The 21,763-nt window shown below is 54.9% G+C and overlaps 1 protein-coding gene across 4 annotated transcripts in view; it reads right to left on the reverse strand.

Annotated features, from left to right (window-relative positions):
- Positions 1-2,826: 2,826 nt before the first annotated feature.
- The window catches only part of RAB11FIP3 (RAB11 family interacting protein 3), a 77,951-nt gene continuing 59,014 nt past the window's right edge, over positions 2,827-21,763 (reverse strand). For 3 of the 4 annotated variants that reach the window (XM_080383534.1, XM_080383535.1, XM_080383537.1), the window contains 10 exons: positions 21,428-21,562; positions 18,081-18,116; positions 15,213-15,306; positions 13,301-13,404; positions 11,258-11,398; positions 10,240-10,321; positions 8,194-8,331; positions 7,137-7,292; positions 6,218-6,358; positions 2,827-5,498 (listed from right to left, as the gene is read on the reverse strand). In XM_080383534.1, the coding sequence (XP_080239660.1) occupies positions 5,385-5,498; positions 6,218-6,358; positions 7,137-7,292; positions 8,194-8,331; positions 10,240-10,321; positions 11,258-11,398; positions 13,301-13,404; positions 15,213-15,306; positions 18,081-18,116; positions 21,428-21,562 (1,141 nt within the window). In that variant the 3' untranslated portion in view covers positions 2,827-5,384. The remainder of the gene's footprint in view (positions 5,499-6,217; positions 6,359-7,136; positions 7,293-8,193; positions 8,332-10,239; positions 10,322-11,257; positions 11,399-13,300; positions 13,405-15,212; positions 15,307-18,080; positions 18,117-21,427; positions 21,563-21,763) is intronic. The other variant, XM_080383536.1, reaches the window with a different exon arrangement.

Below are 21,763 nucleotides of genomic sequence, written 5' to 3' on the forward strand. Positions count from 1 at the left end.
GGTTGCGGGGGAGTCTGCCAGGGGTCGTGTCCTGTGCCCAGGCTCCTGGAGCATCCTTGGGGTCCGTGCTCCCCATGAACATTCCCGGGGGTCCTGCCCGCGGCACGACCCCCGAGGCCATGCAGGCAGCACCCCAGGGTGAGGGTCCGCAGTAGGACAGCCCCCCCCTTAGCCCTACGGGGCGCTCAGGGTGAGGGCCATAATCCATCCCCCTCCCACCCGGGCTGCCAAGGGTTAACCTCATCCCAGCCCTGTCCCGGGATCGGCAGCAGATGTGGAAGGGAAGGAGCTGGAAATCCCTTCCCCAGACTGGGGTCCCGCGGTGTGGGCCCACCACCCCCCAACAAACCCGCGGCAGCTGCAGTGCATCCCTGTGCTGGGTCTGGGGGGGGCACACGGGGGGTCTGGGCTGGGGGGCACAGCCGGGCCCCAGCCCCACGGGGTCCCGCCGGATCTGGCCCTGCTGCATCCTCCTTGTCCTGTGGAACAGGTCATGGCCGGGTTTTGGGAGCATCTGGAAGTTTCAGGGGCATCCAAAGGTGCCCACCGGCTCCCCGGGGAAGAGGCCAGGTGGGCTCTCACCCACCACCCTATAGCTTTTTGGGGGGCAGGGGGGATGGGCTGGGGCAGCGCTGGTGCCCTGGGGGTCACACCGGGCAAGGGTCAGATCCAAGGAGCCCCTGGGGAAGAGCCTCCCCCCCCACTTTCCCACCAGCTTTGTCCCTCTACAGCTCCTGCAGGTGCAGCAAGAAGCCCACCGAGTTGGGTGGCAGGGGCCGGAAGGCCCCCTGCACCCACAGGGTGCCCCATGCCCACCCTGGGGCTGCAAGCACCCATCACCACAGTGGGACCCCACAATGGGACCCCACAGCCCCTGGCACCCCAGCCAGGGCCCAGCCTGGTGCCCGTGCCGGCAGCCGGAGCATCCCACCCCAGCAGGGCAGACGCCGGAGCCCCGCAGCAGGGTTTAGAGCAGCATTTCAGCAGGAGCTCAGCTTCCCCGAGGGGTTTTGGAGCTACGAAAGCTCTACAAATCTCTAACCTTATTAGAGATACATTTATTTATATGCATTTAATTTTTTCATAATAAATAGGAACTGCGGGCCGCCTGCAGCTACCCAGAGGCTCGATAGTGCGGTGCCAAGCCCCTGCCGTGCCTGGAAGAGCAGTTCGGAGCAGCTCCGGAGCTGTTCGGAAGGATGCGGAGATCTTCAGAGCTTTAGGGCTTTTCTGGAGCAGCTTCCGAGAGGTTGGAGAGGTTTCAAGACACTTAGAGACCTTTTCAGAGGACGTGCAGAAGAGCTCGAGTGCTTCTCAGCAGCTACCCATATTTTTCTATGAGTTTTAGAGCAGCTTTGGAACAGCACGGAGCCGTGTCAGAGCTGCTTACCGCCTCCTCGGCATCAGTCCGAGGGGTTTTAGGGTGGTTTCAAACTGTTTGGAGAAGTTTAGAGACGTTCCTGGAAAAGCTTTAATGCTGTTGAGAGGTTCCTTAGAAAGGTCCGGGGGACTTTCAGGGGCCTTTCAGAGGGCGTTAGAGCACTTGAGGCATTTCACAGCCAGGCAGAGGAGGCTGAGTGCTTCAGAGCTGCTACAAGGTCTTTCCTACCATCCATTTTGAGCTGCTTCAAGGAGTTTGAGAAGAGTTAGAGAACTTTAAGAGCTACTTTGAACTGCTCTAAGCAGTTTTAGCATCTCGGGGCCTTTCAGGGCTGGTTTGAGGAGCCTGAGAGCTATTTGAGAATTCAAGTGCTTCAGCGCTGCCCAGAGGTCCCATCCTTCCAGAGCTCGGAGCTGTTCAGGGGCAGTTCACAGCTCCTTGAAGCCTCCCAGCACCGCACTGATGCCCCCGGAGCCGTTTACTTACCCGGGTTCTGCAGCAGCCTCAAGCTGTTGGAGGTTGAGCTTTGCAGAGGAATTTTTAGAGGATTTTTTTTAGCGTGTTTAGAGAAATCTTGGTGCACACTAGAGCTGCTTGAAGGGGTACAGAGCTGCTTGGAGTGCTACAGAGCTGTTTTAGAGATGCTCGGGGATGTTTTAGAGCAGCTCGGTGCCGCTCAGAGCAGTTCTGAGGAGCGTGGAGCGGTTTGAAATAATTTGGGGTGTCTTAAGAGAGCTCAATGCATGTTCGAGGCACTTCCCAGCAGGCAGAGGCACTCAGAGCTCTTTGCAGCTGCTCCGGGTGCTCCAGGGCTGCTCCGAGGAGTTCAGAGCAAGAGTCTGGAGTCACCCGGAGGCACTCCAGGAGCGTGGAGGGTATTTTGCACATTAGAGCCCTTTGGGGCGGCTTACAGGAGGTGGAGGGAAGCTTAGCCGGGTGTGGAGCAGCTTAGCAGGGTGGTTTGGAGTATTTATGGGATTTTTGGAGCAGTTCAGAGCAGTTGAGTGCTCCGAGGGGTTCGATACAGCACATAGGCACGGAACGCCCCGTGTCCTCACCTGGAGCAGACCCAAGTGAGCCCCCGCCGGTGCTGAGCCACAGCCTGGTCCCGTCCAGCCTCCCCAAACCCTCCAGAGCGGCAGGACACTGGGGGGACAGGACCAGCCCTGAAGGTCCCTCACCCCACCAGGCAAGTGAAGAGCAACCCCCTGAGTTCCCACCAGCACTGCTCTGCTGCTGGGGAAGTTCTGGCTCCCATTGACCTCAGTCCCCCCAGAGCCAGCTGGCTCCAGCCTCCCCCATCCCCCTCACCCCCAAATCAGGGCACTCCCGGGGGGCAGGGGCACTTCCACTCCCCCCGGCCCGCTGGGGAGCCGGCACCAGCACCGGGATGCTCGGGATGCCCCAATGCCCGGAGCCGCCCCTGTGGAAAGAAGGTCTCAGGGCAGGAATAGTAACAGCTTTTAATCTGACAAGAATTGATACATCATTTAAGACAATACTGTTTTTGCCTCTTTTTTTGGGACTTCCTTCACATACCGGTGGGGAAAGAGGAACATTTTTGGGAAGTATAGTTTTCAGGGTTTGTTTTTTTTTTTCTTTTCTTTTCCATAGGGACTTTAAAGCATGGTGAATGTGCAAGTCAGTGCTTTGTTTGCTTAAAACTTTTTCCCGGTGCTTATTTACAGTTACAGTACCTCTTTGTGAGCGACAGGAAAAAAGACGATTGTTTGAGAACTGGGGATCCATGATCCCAAGTTGAGAAAGGCAGATCTCCGATATTTATATATATTTATACATATATATATATATGCTTTTGTGTATACACAGATACATTTCTCTCTTCTTTAAAGTATTAAAAAAATGATCAACCTTCATTCTATAAAAATACCTACTCTACAAGATAGAAAAATTTTCCCTCTCCAAGTATACACTGATTTACACCCAAAGCTTCTCTGGAAATGTACATTACGTGGCTTCTTCCCGCGGACTTGGGGCAGGGAGGGGAGTGGATGCTGGGGAGGGCTGGGTGTACGGGAGGGGGTGTGGGAGCGCTGGGTGCCCCCCTCGCCCAAGGTTTTTGGGGGGCTCGCCCCCGCCCCACTGCACCTTGCACAAGGCCACGGGGGGTTGAGCACCCAGAGGCGATGTGTTTAAAGAGAGGGTGGAAGAGGGAAGGTCCCGGTGGCGGCGGCTCGGCCGATTCCCCCGGGGCCAGCAGCGGACCCGCGAGCCACTGGAGCCCACCCAACGGGGACTAAGGCTGTGGCAGCTGCCACCTCCCCCGGGCAGCGGCACCCTCCCGGCGAGCTGGCTGCTCCGCCGCCGCGCCAGTGTGGGAAGAGAGATGTGCCGTGTGCGTGGAAGCGTTTTGGGGAGGAGCAGGCACCCCCCCGCCGGCGGCCAAGGGATCGCTGCGGCTTCTGTTTTCGGGCCACTCTGGCATTTCTAAAACCTGACAAGCAGGAAAAAGAACCGCTTTTTGGGGCCCGACATACTAAATGAAGCTGGATCCTTGGGAGTCCGCTGGCTGTCTCCTCCCGGGAGCTGGAGAGGAGCAGGTTGGTTAACGTGGCTGCTCCCCGGGATCACGCTACGCCACGGCCGCTTGTACCAGCAAGCCAAAAGCTGTCTGATGTAAACATGGCTTTTGTTTCCCAGGGAGCTGCTGTTGTATGCGCTGGTCTCCTCTCCCCAGCGGCACGGAGATTAAACCCATGCTGCTGCCAGGGTCTGAGAAATGAGAGCGGCTGCTCCATCCCCTGCCCCAGCACAAGGAAACAGCAGGGAAAGGCGGCCGGAGTGGGCTCTCCCTCCAGGGCTGCAGCTATCACCAGCAGAGCCCCGCTCCGGGTGGGAATGGCACAGGCCACTGTCCCCAGGCCAGGGACCTCGGGAGGCAATGTGGAGAGCTCAGCCCTCTCCGCTGCAGCTCCCAGACCGCCCTTGTCCCCATGCCGGGCCAGGTGAGCCATGCTTGGCCAGGGAGAGGCGGTCAGGACCAGCCTCCAGTGCAAGTTGAAGAGTTGCAGCTTTTCCCCCAGTCCCCGCAGGCTGGGCAGGCAGCACCCGTGTGCCTGCGGCTGGGGCGGAGGGGACCTCTCCTCCCAGAGCCACCCGGCTCAGCGGGCGCCCACAGACCCCAGGGCAGCCAGCAGAAGAGCTGGGAGCAGGGAGGAGGGCAGTGGAGCCGTGAACACCAAGGCGTGCCGACGGTAGTGAGCCACGGACAGCAAAAATAAATAAGGAGACAGGTGACAAAGTGCGCTTACGCCCTGTCCCAAAAACGGCCACTCCCCTGCCTGTTTCTGCCACCGGCAAGCGAGAGAGGAGCCAGCTAGCAATCTGCACACAGCCCCTGCCTGAGCAGAAGCGGCAGGGCAAGGATTAACTGCGCCAGCTGAATGAGGACATTTGCATTAAGTTAATTAAAAAAAAAACAAAAACAAAAACAAAAAGAACCAACCAAACAAAAACACCTCTACAAGTCCGGGACATGTTTCCCTCTTTCCCAGATCTGCCCCAGTGACTGAGTGTGTCAGGGACACTTTGGCAAAGCAGATACTTGGGCTGGACAGGGCAGCAAGGGAAAACGTCAGCACCGCTGCTTCCTTCTCCATCCTGTTACCCCGCAGTTCGCAGAAACCCTCTCCTTACAGCCCTCGTGGTGGCAGCTCACACACCAGAGGGTCTGACGCTGCTGTCGGGACAGTTCCCAGCTTCATGGGTAGCTTCCTCCAGCTGTCCATTGCCTGTGTTTCCTCTCCAGGTTCCCTTTCACCCCTTGAGGCCAGAAGGATTTCAAAATAACGGAGTCAGACAACAAAGCCTTGCTGCTGGTTTTCTTTTTCCTTGGCCTGCTGGCTAATTCACCCACTGACCCGGTGCGATGCTTCCTTGTGCCTTCATCAAGAGCAAAGACATTTCGAGTCCCTCTTTATCCTCTCAGAGCACCAAATCCACACCCATCGACAAGTGCGCAGCCGGCAGCTCTCGGCCGCCCTTACTTCACTTCCAGGATGGAGGGGTTCGTCTCCATGATGGCCACGATGATCCTGTCGATGTAATCCTGCAGGCGGAAGTTGATCTCCTCTTGCTTTTGAATTGCTTCCATGAGCTGCAAGGGAGGGAGAAAGGGAGGGACCTGTCACTGCCTGCAGCTGCCCAGGGACACAAGCGGGGCTTCTCGTGGCTCTGCGCACCCATGGGGGATCCCCCGCTTCTTCATTTTGGCCAGGGAAAATGCCCTTGGTTGCTGGCTCTGCTCACTCCTGTCCTTCCTCAAGTTCTCAGCCTGGAGAAAGCGGGGAGCACTGCATCTCCCTTTGGCCCCCCAAACCTCCAGCTGTGTTACCTCACTTCTTGGGGTCTGAAAGATTTCATTCTGATGCCTCCATGGGCTCGCCCACCAGTATCTGGGGTACAGCCACGGAGCAGGGAGAACCGTGCCAGAGAAGCCACGATCTCCAGGGCAGATGTCTTGGCTCCCTGCGGTTTTAAGGCAGCTACAGAGAGCCGCAGCCCGTGCTGCCTGGTCTGTCCCAGGAAGAGGAAGGCTGTCACAGGGCAGAGCTGCCACTAGCAGCAAACTGGAAGGGAGCAGTTTCCCCTATTCCCAGGAAGGAGGGCAGGCAGGCAGGGTAAGTCCTGCAAGCTCTTCAAATAGTTGTGTGGGTATTTCTTTGCTCACGACAGCTTTCAAGCGAATTCTAGCAGTGAGCTGTACTACAGCTAGGGCCACATCAGCTCCCCCCGGCCCTCGGCTGGCTGACAGAAGATGCACCAGCCAGCCTGGGAAGACGCAGTTTGGGGCAAGCAGCACCCCGTGGCACGTACCTCGTCTCTGGAGACTGAGCTGATCTCTGCTGCCAGGGATTCAGAGAAGGAGGCTGAGAAGAGGTTCTTGGCTCCCTGGATGCTCAAGTTAATGATCTGTCCGTTCAGTTCATCGTTCTGCTCCTTTAGGTTCCTGTTATCCTGTTCACAACACACAAACCAGATGCTGCTGAAGCACGTGGTGCCCCCAGAGCAGATCTGGCCAGGGAAGGCAGTGGCTTTCATCCTAACCAGCAGCTCACGCAGCACTGGGAACTGCACGCTTGTCTCCTGACTCAGTCTTGGCAGAGCCTGGAGAACCTCTGGAAACATGGGTGTCCTGGTTTCAGCTGGGATGGAGTTAATTATCTTCTTAGGAGCGAGTGCAGTGCTGTGTTTTGGCTTTGATGTGAGACTTTCCAGTTCCTCAGGCTTTGCTAGCAAAAAGGCTGGAGGGGCATGAGGAATGGGGAGGGGACACAGCCAGGCCAGCTGACCCGACCTAGCCAAAGGGGTATTCCATACCATGGGACAGCATGCCTGCTATATGCACCCAGGGTTGGCCGGGGCAGGCAGGTCACTGCTCGGGGACTGGCTGGGCATCAGTCAGCGGGCGGCGAGCAGTTGCGTTGTGCACCACATGCTCCCTTCTTCCTTTCCCTCTGGATGTTATTCTTTCCCTTCCCTTTTTCGTTATAACTGTTATTGTCATCATTGTTATTATTGTTCTTTCATTTTCCATTCTGTTTCAATTATTAGATTGTTCTTAGCTCAACCCTCGCGTCCTGGGGCAGGGAGCAAGCAAGCAGTGGGCTGCCAGACCCACGGCTGGCTCCTCGGGAGGGAGCCCCCGGGCCCCCGCTGACGTGCCAGGGAACCAGCACCCCCTTTTGCAGACCGAGCAGCCAAGACGCTTCCCTCCCTGCCCAGCCCTGCGCACCTGCTTGAGCTGCTTGATCTCTTGCTCCAGCTCCGTCTCCCGCGTCCTGCTGTTGTACTCCTGGAGCCCCATGCTGCTGCTCCTCCCTCTTCGTTGCTCTGCTTCCAGTTTGAAGAGCTGCAAGTGCTCGAGCTGCTTCCTGAGGTCCTCAATGAGCTGCAGCACACAGGAAGGTGACAACTGAGTGCCGCATCCCCTGCAAGTCCGGCAGCTCATGCTGGTCATGGCTGGTGTGACAGATGGGCTGTCCCTGTGCTAGGAGCAACCCCACCGATTGCTGCAGGAGTAACAGACACTTTCGGGGGGGGGGGGGGGGGCACATGGTTTCCCCTTCCTCTCACACGCCTCCAGCAAACAAGACGGGAGGAGCTACTTAAATACAGGAGAGCAGCCCTGGAAAGACTTTGCTGGAGCACCAAAGGTGCTGGTGTGGGGTCAGCGGCAGCAGAGAGACCCCCCCTCAGCAATGTGGCACCTGCTCAGGCAGCTCCCTCCTGCCACAGTGCTGTGAACTCCCGTCTCACCCGAGTGCTCTCAGCATCGCCACAGTGACAGTAATTTCCACTTTGAGGCCCAAAGCTCCTTTTCCACCACAACAGCAAGCTCTGGTTGAGCTTCCAGCCGGAATTACTAACCACAGATGCCTGGATGGAGCCAGGGGGGCTGGATTTCTGCCCCCAGGCACATAGAAGCTGGCAGCTCTCACCCAAGCAGCCTCGTACCCCTCTCCTCCTGCCTGCTAACAACGCCTACTGGCTCCACGTGCCATTGTCACCATGCTTCACCACTACTTCTTCGAAGCAGAAGTGGGAACAGGCCAGGGTGGCACAGCCCGACTGGGTTTGCAGATGCAAACGTGCTTGGCCAAATTTTAATGCAGGCGAAAAGTGACAGATGTTACACAGTGAAGCTGCTGTCCGACCTTCCTCTGCCCAGGTCGACCAAACACTCCGGGTTATGCCTAATTCTGGAGAGGCTGCTGAGGCCAGCTGCCCCACATCCCCCTGGTTTGGGGGAGTAGGACGGGGCTGTGGCAGGCAGCCCCAACCCCACTTACCTCCTGCGTTGACTCCTTCTCCTTCTGAAACTGGTGCCTCTCCTGACTCAGCTTGTCCCCCATCTTCCTCTTTTTCTCCTGCTCCTCTGTGAGCTGCACAGTGAGGTCTTCAATCTCATCCAGCAGCTTCTGCTTCTCCTGTAACGACACAAAAAGCAATAGTCAGAGGGCCCATCTTCACTCGGTGCTGCCAGGGCTCTTCCCGCTCGCTCAAGGACACGGCACACGCTGAGCACCACGGGGAAAGCTCTTCTCGCTGACGCACTCGGATGCTCTGCCTGCTGGGATTTCATTTGCTGTCTGAGGGCTTCAGAGCCCGAGTGCTTTGGCAGCAGCAAGAAGAGCCACACACCAAAATAGCACTGCTAAGAGAGGCAGTAAGAGATGACTCAAGAATAAATGCGCACAGGCAAATATCCGCACTTGGGCGGCTTTCTGGGCAGCGTGACGCTGGCGCGGGACGTGGCTTGGGCAGGACTGGGGCCAGCACCGGGGGTACAGGCCAAGGCAAGACATTAAATCACAAGGTCTGAATTTCAGAAAAGCCATGAATCCAAGACCTTAAGTCACTCTAGGAATGCTCATTCTTGCTTTCAGATATGAAAGAATTTAACTGAGGACTGATCCAAGAAGGAATATGACCAGTTGAAGTCAGGATGTAAAACACACAGCCCAGCTCTCCCGCCCTGTCCCCTTCTTACACTCAAAGCCTTGGCTGAACGTTTGGGCTGGCAGGCAAAGCTTGTCACTTGGTGGTGACAACAAGCCCTGTGCAGGACACTGCCCTGTACAGCGGCACCCTTCTGTCTACAACCAGTTCATCCCCTCCCCAGGCTCACAGCTTCCAGCCTGGCTCTCCCCGTGAGGAAGGACCACAGAGGACCCCAGCCAACACTGGTGCTGGATGGACCATGCCACGAAGAGGTGAGAAGCAGGTCCGAGGGGAGCTCCAGCTGCTGAGTCTGGGGTGTCCATGGAGAAGAGCACCACGGGAAACGCCACACTGACAACAAAATCATCACTTCAGACCCTGCACAAGACAGCAGCTCATCCCCGGGGCTGCCCTCCTCGGCCAGGAGGTGCAGCATTTGCACCCCTTGGTTAATCCCACCGGCTGTGGGGAAAAGCAGCGCTGCGCTGCGGAGAGATTAAGGATCAAACCCCACTCTGCATGGCTGAAACACACCTAAGCAGGAGACTTCTCAGACTCACAGCGGCTTCCCTACCCCCAGCCTCAATGCACTGTGCTCACGAGGTCTCGGCAGATGGAGACCACTTCATTGTGGCCACGACAGGTAGAGATGGAGCTGCAGTGTTAAAGACTGTGGCGGACGAAATGCTTGAGGGCCTTCAGCTGGGCAGAGAAGTTTGATTTCACTTAATTTTTAATCTTACATCTGCCACAAGCTTGCGCAGAAACAAAACGCAGCCTTTGTACCAGATGTTACACCTGCAACCCACATTTTCTCCAAAAATGAGGATGTTGTCCATCCCACAGAGCCTGCGGTGCCGGCAGAGCCTCCCAGCCCCGCCAGCGGCTGCACAGCCCTGAATCCTGAGCAGGGCGAGAGGATCGGGGAGGTAACACGGTGCTTTGAAGATTCAACTGGCAAAGCCCAGCGGGGTCTATCTGCCCGGGCAGGATGCAGAGATGAAGCGTGCCTGCTCCTCTTCCTCCTCCTCGGCAAACTGTCGCAGGGCTGGGGACAAGCTTCCACAAGAGGGCACGAGTACCCTCCCGAGCAGCCAGGACAGGGCTGCCCCTGCTGCACCTGCGGCTTCGCCCAGGCTGCGCGGTCACCACCAGATTTATTTTTTTGTTTGTTAATCCCAGCTTCCAAGCCCATCACTGGGAACCTGCACGGGCAGTGGTATGGGATAGCTGTGGTCCGAGGCGAGGTCTGCAGGGACTGGAAGGCAGAACCAGCTGGTTTGCTCGTTACATTAAACAGATCTCACGGCAGCCCTTCGGGTAAACGCGAATTTTAGCCGAGAACCCAGAAACACAGCTCCGGCTCATGCGCCCGAAGCACACGCGGTCCTCACCTCCTCAAGTCTTTCAATGTTAGCTTTTAAACAAGGGACACAGGATCTCAGCTCGCTGTTCTCATCGTCCAGCTGCTGCAGCCTGCAACAGTAAAGAGATGCGTAAGAAACTCACCCAAGCATCCCAAGTATAGGAGAGTCAGTTGAAACATCACTAAGAATGTTAAAGCAGGACCTGCTGAAGGCAAGCCAGCAGGGATTTATCTTTTCAAAGCAAACCCTGAGACTTTCACTACTCCTACTGCCAGGGGAAAAGGTGGGACATCCACACGACTTCTAGCAAGTCCACTGTCCACTGCCATGCCCTTCTCAATCAGGTCCAACACTACTCTTTAGGCCAAGGGCTTCATCGGTCCACAGGCAAGCCTCAGCGCTAGGCACCAAAAAGCAGAGACATCACCTGGGTAGAGTCAGGGCAAGGGTTCAGGGGGGCTTCAGCTTTGCATTCTCCAGGTCAAGTAATGTCCATTTGTCATGGTAACTGTTCTACTACAAGCCCAGTCAAAACCCCCACTGCCTTCATCTCCCATTGACTGCACTGAACAATAGCAAAACACATTCTGGAAAAGCAGCAGAAAATCTGTCCAATAAATGAAACCTCTCCCTCACCGCTTCTTCCTTGGGAAGCCAACAGGCGGCATGAAGCACCCTGTCTGGGACACTGGGGTGACAACTCTTCCTCCCCAGATTATTTGCCTCTTTCCATGAAGGTGGAAAACACCTGAGCAAACGTACTTCACGGGAGCAAGCACTAACAAACCGCCTCTTCACCCACACACTGCAGGGCAGTGCACGGATGGAGAAGGTGAGCTAAACCTGAACTGCATCAGGGCCATTCACACAAAGACTCTGAGGCTAGGTTCATGGAGGGGCTTCACTCTGGAGCAAAGGTAGGAGATGCAGCCAATACTCAGGGTTAGCTACACCTTTGTGTCCCCAGAGATGCCGCCTTGCAACTGCAGCCTGTACAAGTGTCCCGGTGCGTAGCGTGTGTCCAGGAACCCTGCTCCAGCCCCACCTGGCCTGCAGGTTCTCAATCTCGATGCTCTTCTCCCTCTCCATTTTACTCAGCAGCTCCCTCTGCTTCTTGATCTCCTCCAGGAGTGTTTGGTCAGCTCTCAGCTCCTGCTCCTTCAGCTGTTCCTCGAGAGCATTTGCTCTGCGGAGAGGAGAGAGAGGATTAACCGTTCCTGATGGCTCACCCCCGGCACGCTGCCATCCCGAGGGAGGGAGCAGACTCTCTTCCCAGCCCTTCTCCCACCGCACAGGAGAGCTGGGAGAAGCAGGCTGTAAAACAGTGTGAGCTTTCAGGGAAAGTGCGTCTATTGCCATCTCAAGCAGCAGGTGTATGAGGGCTTCACTTCACCCCAGCAGATGCAGTGGGAAAGCAGCAGGGCCCATGAAACCCCCCCAGGATGCTACAGCTGACCACCATGACCAACAAATACCATAAGCCAGGGGGTACATGCTGGCATTGTCTCTGTCTAGTTTTATAAGTCTGCATCAAAACCCATTTTAAGGGGGAGGCCAACAGTGAGGTGAGGGTGGAAGCACAGTTATAATTTTCTATATCATTTTATAACCCACAGCCTGTGGGTCACAGTCACAGCATCACCCAGAACAAGGTACTTAACTGCAATCTCATAGAGTCATTCCAGTTGGAAAAGACCTTTAAGATCATCAAATCCAACTGCACACCCCAGGGCTGTGGTTTCACCTGTGGTGGCCACGGCAGAGCAGTCCTTCAGCTCTTTCTAGCACTCTGGGCTCCTTTACTCTGCCCTGAAGTAGCTGGTGGCCACGTTTGTCAGATGTCAGACGGGGCAGGGGCATGTGTCACCCACCCACCCACCCATGGCGCGGGCAGAGGCAGCCCGTGCCCCTGCGCTGCAGTGCATCCCCCAGCCCCAGCACCAATCCGAGGGCTGAGGTTCGCTTGGAGGCTGCTGAGCTGGAGTCGATGCAACTGCTTTCCAGAGGCAGGTGGGGAAGGCTTTTGCCAGATGAACCCACTCTTCAACCAGCAACGAGTACACTCAGGGCTTTATTTGATTAAAAGCTGACTGACACTTCTGGGCCAAGCTGCTAAAGTGAAAACATTTCCCTCGCTGCAAAGTTTATCAGGGCTTAGAGAAACCTTTGTTTGAATCGCTCTGTTCCCTGACATGATTGTTACTTAACAGTCTTACAGCCCTATAGATAAACTCCTGCCGGGTTTATCGGCCGAGGGTAAATACAGTGCTGGAAGAGAGAAGCCTGTCAGATTAATAAAGACAGCGATTACATCAAATGGGATCCAAAGGGCTACGCCCCAGCCAGGATCCAAAAGCAACAGGATCAAGGCTGGCTGTGGGGAGGGTAGAGATGGGTACTGGGACTCTGCTGTACCTTCCACTCAGACCTAATGGGAGAAATCAGGGCCAAAAAGGGTCCACACAGAGCAAGTATGAAGGATGTATCCTCCCTGAATGGGAAGCTTTCCAAGAAGAATGATCCCCTGTGGTCCTCCGAGCCAACCCCTGGAGCTCCAGAGTTCCACACGGAGCTCCAGAGCTCCACAGAGGCCTTTCAGGATGGACACACGGGGCAGGAAAACACATAAAAAAAATCTAAAAAAAAAAAAAAAATCTGAAAAAAAGATCTGAACAGCACTGTTACAGCTACATGCATCTGAGCAGAACGCTGCAAAGGAGGTATGTGCTGTTTGTTCCATCTGAGCAGCAAGCTGTTTCCTGAACTCCTGGGAATTTGCCAGAGATCCAGAAGAGTATATGCAGGATGCTGTGATCCCACCCAGATCCCACCCACGGCCCTCATGCAGAGAGGGCAGCCTGCACCCTGGCTGGATTTGACCCCAGCTGCCCTCTGCCAGGGCAGGATTGGATCATCAAGGGCAGAGCTGGGAAGCTTTCCTGCTCCCTCCTTTCCCCACATGCTCCGGCAGCTCCTGCCTGTGTGCGGCCAGGCACAGGGTGCTGCAGGACACGGAGGGGGAAAAGAAAAGGTACCACGGGTGATGCCAAGCTGCATTTTGGCCAGGGCACAAGTTGGGCTCCCTTACCTGTGCACGAGCTGCAGGTTTTCCTGCTTGAGGCGGCTGTGCTGCTCGCCGTTGGCAGCCGTGTCCTTCTCCAGCTCCGTCACCCGCTTCTCCAGGAAGACCACCTGTGCGACGGGAGGGAGGAGGATCAGCCACCCGTGTTTAAACCTGCTGGCAAAGTGGCACCAAGTGCTAGCAGCAACTCCCACCACCTCTGGCACACCGTGCTGGTGCTCCACGCTCGCTCTGGGGCTGCCTCGGTTTGTTGCACCGGTCACTGGACCACAGCTCCTGGCATCACCTGCATCCTGCTCCTCACTGCACAAATGGGCCTGAGCTGCGGAAGGACCACTGGGCTTGCTCGTGGGCAGGCCACTTAAAAATGGATGCTTGCTGCTGGCATGAGGTAGCCATTTCTTGGTTTAAAGCATCCTTTTAAAACATACCCTGATTTCTCCAGTTTTGAGGTCTCCCACATACCAATACGAGGCCAAACGCTTCGCTCTCTCCTTTCTTCATACCCTCCATGATGGTATCCTACGTGGAGGTCTAGATCAAAAGACCCCAGCTGGACCAGGGCTGTGCCACGTCCAAGTGCAGCCCTGAGGCTGGGGATAACCACCCGCAGCCTGAAACAGGACTGGAAGACCCTGGGTTCACAGCTACATGTAATGAAGTCATGCAGGAGGAAACAATGCCAGCTGGTGGGAAAGGATCAGAGGAGAGTTTTCTCCCTGGACCTAGACGGGGATCACTTCAGCTGTATTTGCATTTTCATTCACTTTCCCTAAATAGTGCACAACTCTGAAGGGCAAAGGGGGCTGGGAATGCCCCTCTGCTTCCACCCAAGCAGGAGCACGGGTGGGTGAGGAACCGTGGAAGGACAGAGTTCCTGGTCCCAAAAATCCCATTTATACCCATACAGGAACAATCAAGAAAGAGGGGCAATTAGGAGCATGTCTGCAAACCTCAAGGCATTGTTCTGGGGAAAAGGGCAAGAAACACACGAGTGTATTAAAAAAACAGAAACGGGTGGAGAGACAAGGCCTTCTTCAGAAGTACATACATGGCTTCCCAAGCCAGACGCCTTAAGGAACACAAGTGTTTTATTCAACTTTCAGACTTAGAGAGACGCTGATTTAAAAGAATATTTTAAAAGGTTTTCTATGCATTATAACTATATTTGAGTGCAGCCACATACATATTTATTTCTCTTTCACATGCTGTTCCATGCAGCTCTCCATTCAGAATAAATATTCAGAATTAAAAAGCCATTTTCAAGGAGTTTCAGGGCTGCAGCAGACGTTTACACAAGCCACAACTCACCTACCTTTCACCTCCCTTCTTTCCCTGAGCTATTTTTAGCTAGGGATGCTAAAAAAAAAAGCTTTCTTGTGCTCTTGCCCAGCTCCCATCTTACCCTGTCTATAATCCTTCACTCATAACACCCCAGGAAAACCCAACGGGACCAGCACAAAATCAGCTTTATATCCTGACGGCACAAGTATCAGCGGCAAGAGCGTGCCAAGGAAAGGAAATCCTCATTTTGCATCAGGCGACTTTACTCATCTCAGAAAAGCAGAATTTGAGAACAACTTATTACATGAAGCAGAAGTGAAAATACAGCCTGCAAACAGCTACCCCCGGCTCCCGGCAAGCTGGAGGGAAGCCACCCTCGATGCAAGCCGGCAGCATGCCTCCAGCCTGGTCCCGGGAGAAGGCACCAGTGCCACCTCCTGACTCAACACAGGACCTCTGCAATTCGCCTCCCAGCGCTGCCATTCTCCATCCCCTCAATGCGATGCAGAGGGATGTCCCACCTGCGCTGATCTGCCCACAGCAAGAGAAGCATCAGCCTAATTCCTGCCCGGGGATCTCCGAGCGCTGCGAGCCACTGTGTGCTCCAGGATAGCACAGACAGCACTGCTCTTACCTTGTCCGTGATGTCCTCTTCTGTACACTCCAGCGTGTCGCGGTAGGACTCCTCCATCACCCCCACGGACAGCGTGCTCGTCTGATGCAACTGTCTATAACGGAGACAAACCACCCCAACCCACAGCAACACGCACATTAGACTGAACATCACAGGGTATGGCAATTTCAGATGACGACCCCTGTTGCAGGATACGGTCCCCTCTCTCCCCTCCTCAGCTGCCAGCTCCTTTTCCAAGGGGATTTAATAGCACTGCTCCTTCCCTGGCTGCAGGATTTACACAGCAAAGGATGGCATGGGCCAGGTCCCTTCTCACCACCAACTTCTCCACCAAGTTCCCCACCTCGGTGCGCCCAGGTCACAGGGCTGAGCGGGTGGCTGCACGCTCCCTGCGAGGGAAGCGCAGACGTGGACACATGCTGCTGGGACTTCATACCGTGATCATTTGTTCTTGCTCTTTGGAACGGGAGAAGAGATAAGAGCTCACGCTTTTCACTTTTTCTTTCTTTATGAACGTACCAAGGCCACGCATTATCCAGCAAAGGACAGAGCACTCCACTCTAGCCACTGATAAGGTCACTGAGAAGTGAGGAGCAGTGGGTGTAAGGGAAGGGAGGGGAGAAAAAAAAACGCCTCTGAACCCATTGTGAAACACCCCAGCCCACCTCCCCGCGCTGGCCATGAGGGCCAAGAGCAAGCTAATCATTAGCAAGGCCTTGCGACATGGTGCCCACAGCTTTACGGCCATCTAAAGGACACCCCGTGGAGGGGCTGATTTGCACTTAATCCTCGTGGTATCGCTACAGAGCGGCTCCATCATCCCATGGCACAAGAAACTGCTATTGCCACAGGGAGGGGTGGTTGTATTCCTACTCTGTGAACCCCTGGCAGATGTTACCTGGAGAAAACCGCTCTGCTCTCCCACTGCAACACAAGCGATGAGCAGCCTCATCCACCTATGAAGCCGAGTGCTGCTCTGAGCGGGACGTAAACGAGAACACCACAGAGGTATCTTTGAACTTCAGTTTTTCCTAGGAATTTGTATTGTGGGCTCTCAAATTCACCCTGCTGCACAATATGCTCATGCAAATATTCATGAAGCGTAACTGGCATTTACCGGAGAGACCACAGCTGAGTACCAGCCTTATTTTGCATCCTCACCCTGAGTATATATTTAGATTCTAAAGTGCGGGCACATTTGTCATTTAAATCATGCCAAGCACAACAGGGCCTAAGCAGCTGAGATTTCTTGGCACAAGCAGAACCCAGATAACAAAAATCAGGAAAGAGCCCTTACCAAAATAAAAATCAATTTCCTAAAATCAAATGTTTTGGTATTATTCAGTAATTACAGTGTCTGCAACAGAGAGCCTTCTTTGGGCTGTTCTTAAGGGTCTGGCTCTGTTCTGTGGCAAAAGCCTGTTACCTCTCTCGTTTTCACAAACTAGACTCAACTGCTCTTGAATTAATCAATTTTTACCTAAGCCCACAAGTCCCAGTCTCAGAAAAGCATCTTGCAAATGCAAAGGGCTGGGAAGGCTCAATTCCCCGTAACACAGGACATCTCCATTCCCAACAGTTTCACTCAAATCCTCTCCAAATTTGCTCTGCCAGACATGGGACATAAACTAGCCCTAAAACAGGAAAGCTGAGGACAGGCTGCTCCCTTCAGCCTTCTTTCCTGCCAGTGTTTTTAACAAAGATCTAGAAAGTAAGATGACCGGAACTAGGAAATGTAATATCGAGGACCTGCTTCCTTGCCAGGAGGGGAAATCGTGCCAGGGGAGACCTGCTGACTGCAGGAAAAACGAGGAAGGGGAAGGTGTGAGAGTGCAGCCGGGAGGGCAAGGCGTATGGCCGCTGCTCAGGGCAGTGTGGGGGGAAGATTGAGAGCCGGGGTACGAGCGTCACCCCGATCGAGCTGCCTACTCCTCTGCAGCATCCCTGCCTCGCTCGGGAACAAGCAAAGGGAAACCAAATAAATACAGAGGGCAATCTCCCTCCCGAGCGGGGCAGAGGCAGGCAGGACAGCTAAGGCAAGCCTCGGTATATTCCTAAAAGCACGATGGCAGGGGAACAGGAGGGATGGCAAAACCAGGAGAGGAAAGGTGAGCACCCGATGCCATCCAGAGGGGATGGACCCCCTGTCCCAGCGATTCAGACCAAACCCTGCAGCTTTTCCTGTGCTCTCACACAGGAAAATGCCCACAGGGAATGGGCGACCGGCATCACATGAGACAGTCCTGCAGGACAGAAGCAGCGAAGCACTAAACCCCAGGTTGGGGTTACCTGCAGCCGCCCCCCCGGCACTCCCCAACATCCCTGCCTGCGCGGGGAGGGCTGCTCCTGTAAAGTCAAGTGCTGAGGAAAGTAACAGAGCAAAGTAACACAGAACCAGGAGAGCTGCCTAAGGTGGCTGGCTTTTTGGGGGTGCTGAAGAAACCCCTCTGAGTGGGTATACCAACTGGCCCAGTCTTCTAGAGGCCCCAGAGACCCCCACGGTGACACCAGGGAGGGGACAGCCCAGCCAAGCGGTCCAGAGGGACATGCCCTTCTGGAGCCTCCTTCCCCACTCCACGTGCCCCTGCTAGGGCACCGGTAGGATGGAGAGGGGAAAGCACCCCTGGTCTTGTCCTGGAAGAAATCAGGTTGCCACCACCCTCCAGCTGTGTGCACAAACGAGAAGCCCCCATTTCAGAAAAAAACACCAGCGTAAACTGTATCAGAATTAAATCTGCTTTCCCCCAGTGCTACACAACACATCCAGAAGTGCAACACTGCGATTTTATTTTGACAGCCCTCCTTCTGCAGGCCCGGCAGCTAGCATGGGCACCCCTCTCACCAAGCAGTAGTAAGAGCAGAGCTTACCTCGCCACCTTCTTGCTTGAGAGTCTTTTATTTGGACTGTAAAATGAAGAAAAAACAGGAAAGAGTTAGGAAAACCGACAGCGGAGAGCAAGGGAAACAGGAAACTGCGAGCACGCCGGGGCACATCCTTCGCTATGGCAGGGGAGCGCCCATGCGGCATGCACCACCCGCACAGCCCGGCCACCCCCGGGGAATGGCAGGCGAGGAAACCGCTCAACAGCACGACGATAACGAACCAAATGGACTAACGCCGCAGAAAACCTCACCGCCTCCAGCAACGGTATCCTCTCACCAGCTGATCCCTGTCCTGAAAAATGATCCCTGAGGAAAGCGCTAATAATAGCTGTGGGTTCGGTGGGCTTCAGCCTGGCGCTGGTGGCACACTGAGCTACATCTCCTGCACCCCGCAGCACCCCAGCAGCCCTGCACCCCACAGCAGCACCCCAGCCCTGCCTCCCCTGTGCCCCCTGCCCGGCGGCGGGGGGACAGGGACCCCTCCTGCCTGCCCGCAGGCACCTCCATCCCCTGTGCTTCTCACAGAGATGATTCTCACTATTCGGCTCTGGATCACCGGAGAACTGCTGCCTACTTGTAGCTCAGAGATTTCAGTGTGCCCCTTTCTGGACGTTAAGCACGAGCACTGCTATAATTGCTGGGGAGGGGTAGGACCTCTCCTCTGCACAGATAACTGAGAGTGATCACCCCCCTCCCCGGCTCTGTATATGCCTGAGCCAGCTGCCGCCATACCACAGCGGTCAGGGTTTAGCTAATGCCCAGCGTGACCCATGGTATGAACAGCCAAGGTCTGCGTTACCCTGCCCCTCGGGACAGGGCTGCAGGCTCTCCCCACTGAGAAAAAGGCATTTTTCAGAAACAGCTACTTGCTAAGATGCTCCATCCAGTCCTTCGGTCGTGACCGATGCAGCTGCACGCTCATGAAGCGAGCAGGGCTTGGATCTCACTCCTCGTCTTCCACCCAAACACACACTGTTGTCAAACAGATGCAACTGGGACATATCACTGATAACGTGACAACCATCATCACTGAGCGATGGCAGCAAACAGGGCTCTAGCCTGAGCGGAGGAGCAGCAACTGTGTTCCCTGGTGCTTAGCTCAGTTTAAAGCAAAAAAAAATAAACAGAATCATCTAGGAGTCCATTCCTGCCCAGAGCTGCAAAAATTATATTCGCTTTTAGAAGGAGGAACTACAAATAGCTGAGGACAATTTTCTTTTTTTAAAAAATACAATGACTGAGCAGGACCAGGGGCTGTTGTCAGAGTTACCAGCTCTTGTGTCAAAAGTGCATCCTCAGATCCCAGATTTCCAAGGAGCGCAAGAGCCACTGCTGGCCAGGCTTCAAGGATGCTCGGCAGCCGCCCGAGGGGAGGAGGTCAGACCCCTGTGTTTGCCAGCAATTGCAACGAGTCACGTATGTCCCCAGCACCGGAGGGAGAAAAAATATTTTTCTCTGCAAACAGCTTATCAGAAAGCAGTGCCGGCACCCGCGGGTCTCTTTGGAGGGGACAAAACACATAACCTCTGCTTCAAGGGCACTAAAACAAACCGTATTTTCACAAGACTGATTCATCCTGAACTCCTTGTGGAATTCTTCCCTGCCTTCCCATGCCGTGGGCTCAGGCAGCAGCGCCCCAATGCTGGGACCAGGCTCCCCACCTTGCTCTGTGTACAGAACACAGTATATGCGCCCACAGCCTTGAAGAGCGAGGCTGTTACACAGCGGCTCGGGCTCCACCCCAGCTGCTAGCATCCTCTGGGGCTGGCGTCTTCAGGCTTCACCTGCCAGGCGCAGCGCGAGGCTGCCTGGCCCACATTTTGGTCCAGTCTCTGCCGCTCCCTCCGCCTGCAGCCTGTGACTTGTCCCCTGCACCGAGGGCTTCACGCTGCTGGTGATGCTGGGAGCAAAACCCGGTCCTGCCGCATCCCGCGCGCTGCACGGGGACACCCCTAGTGTCCTCACTGTACAGAAGGTGGGCAATGCCCCTCCCGTTGGATCAGTGCGCAGGGGCTCCTGGAACAAGTTTCCAGCAAATCTGTGCACGGGAAACCCTGAACACAGACGGAGGAACCATACCTACTTGCCCTGAGCCCCAAGGGCACGTGTTAAATCAACGCCATGACACCATGGGATGGGGAAGCCTCCTCTGGAAATCCCACCCATCGCAGGAGGCTCTGAGGCATTACTTCAGCTTTGCATGTAAATTACTGGGAGAAAGCAGGAATGGAGTGGGGCTACTGGTGCGTCCAGGGAAGTCCAGTGTTCTCCTTAATAACCGCATAACCTGAGACCCATCGCTGACCCTCAAAGCCTCCAACAGCAAAGGCAACTATCTACCCATGAACGAGAAAGGGAAAGTACTTTTTCCATTAAAAAAACTAAGGTCACGCTCCTAAATTTTTTTCCAGTTCCCTTCCCACAGCTATCTAGCCCAGCAGAGCCCCCATGTCACACTATCCCTGCAGAGGACAGACAGCGACCAAAAACCAGGCTTGAACAAGCACGCCAGATGCGAGAAGAACGATTGTCATTAATGCCGCCCATCCTTCCACCGTATGGACCGCAAACATGTAAAAAACCCAACCAACCAAACAGAAATCGCTCCCCACTTGTCAAACCAGCAAGTCCAGCTGCATGTGCTGGTAGACCTCAAAACATGACCTCCCAAAACTCCCTACATGAAGCCCCTAGGCAAAGGCGCTGGTGTCTCACGTGTCTGCCTGGCTAGCGGTGGCACAAGGTGGGCAGGCTGCTGGTGAAGCCAGGTAAAATAAGCTTTTACTGCTGCAAAGCAAGAGCATCTATAGGAAAGGTCCCAAGCTGCGGAGAGCAAGCTGATGCTTTCAGGTTACTGCTGCAGCAGGAGGACAGGCTGCGCCTGCCCCTCCAGGTTGAACCAGCAGCTCAGGCGTGCCTCCACACTGGGTATTACCGGCCAGAAGACCTGGCAGTCTTTTCCTTGGTGACAGAAATACTGTACACGATCAGCTTACGGCTTCAAGTCCTGATGCAAGGACTGCATGACTCGGAGCGTGAAGAAGCACCCACCACTCGGCAGGACATGCAGAGAGGCTGCCCAGAGCGGAAGGGAAGACCCTCATTGTCTGCCAGCCTTCGGGGCTCAGATTAAAGGAAACTTCTGCTCACCCTCCGTAACGTTACCACAGCCTTTTCCACATGGAGAGGCTCACCTTTGGTGAAACTCATCCCCTTTCGCAACCAAGAATCAAGCAATGCACCGGCAAAGGAAAGCTGTGCAAGACGAGGAGAGTCTTCCCTTCCAGACCATCATTCCCAACACTGAAATGGCCACACACAAGCCCAATTACCTATTCATTTCAAGATCATTCAGGCGAGCGGAAAGATCCTCAAGGCGGTTGATTTGTTTGTGGCACTGGCTACAGTAAAACTCAAATGCTTCATCTGCGATAATGCTGTGCAGTTTCGCAGCGAGCGGATTGGTGCTAGAGAAATCACAAGGGTCATTTTAACAGGACAGAACAGACAGAGCTGATTTTTGTCCATGGCTTCCACAAGCTGAGCGTGTGTTTGGGCAGGGGAGCTTTTGGTGTCAGATACAAGACTTACTATTAAAAACTTCAGGGCAGATCGAGTCACACCCCCCCACCTCTGCCCTTGATTTTAGAAGCCAAATCACTGTCAGT

The sequence above is a fragment of the Falco punctatus genome (assembly GCF_963210335.1).
Source record: "Falco punctatus genome assembly, chromosome: 4".
In the NCBI taxonomy this organism is placed as follows: Eukaryota; Metazoa; Chordata; class Aves; order Falconiformes; family Falconidae; genus Falco; species Falco punctatus.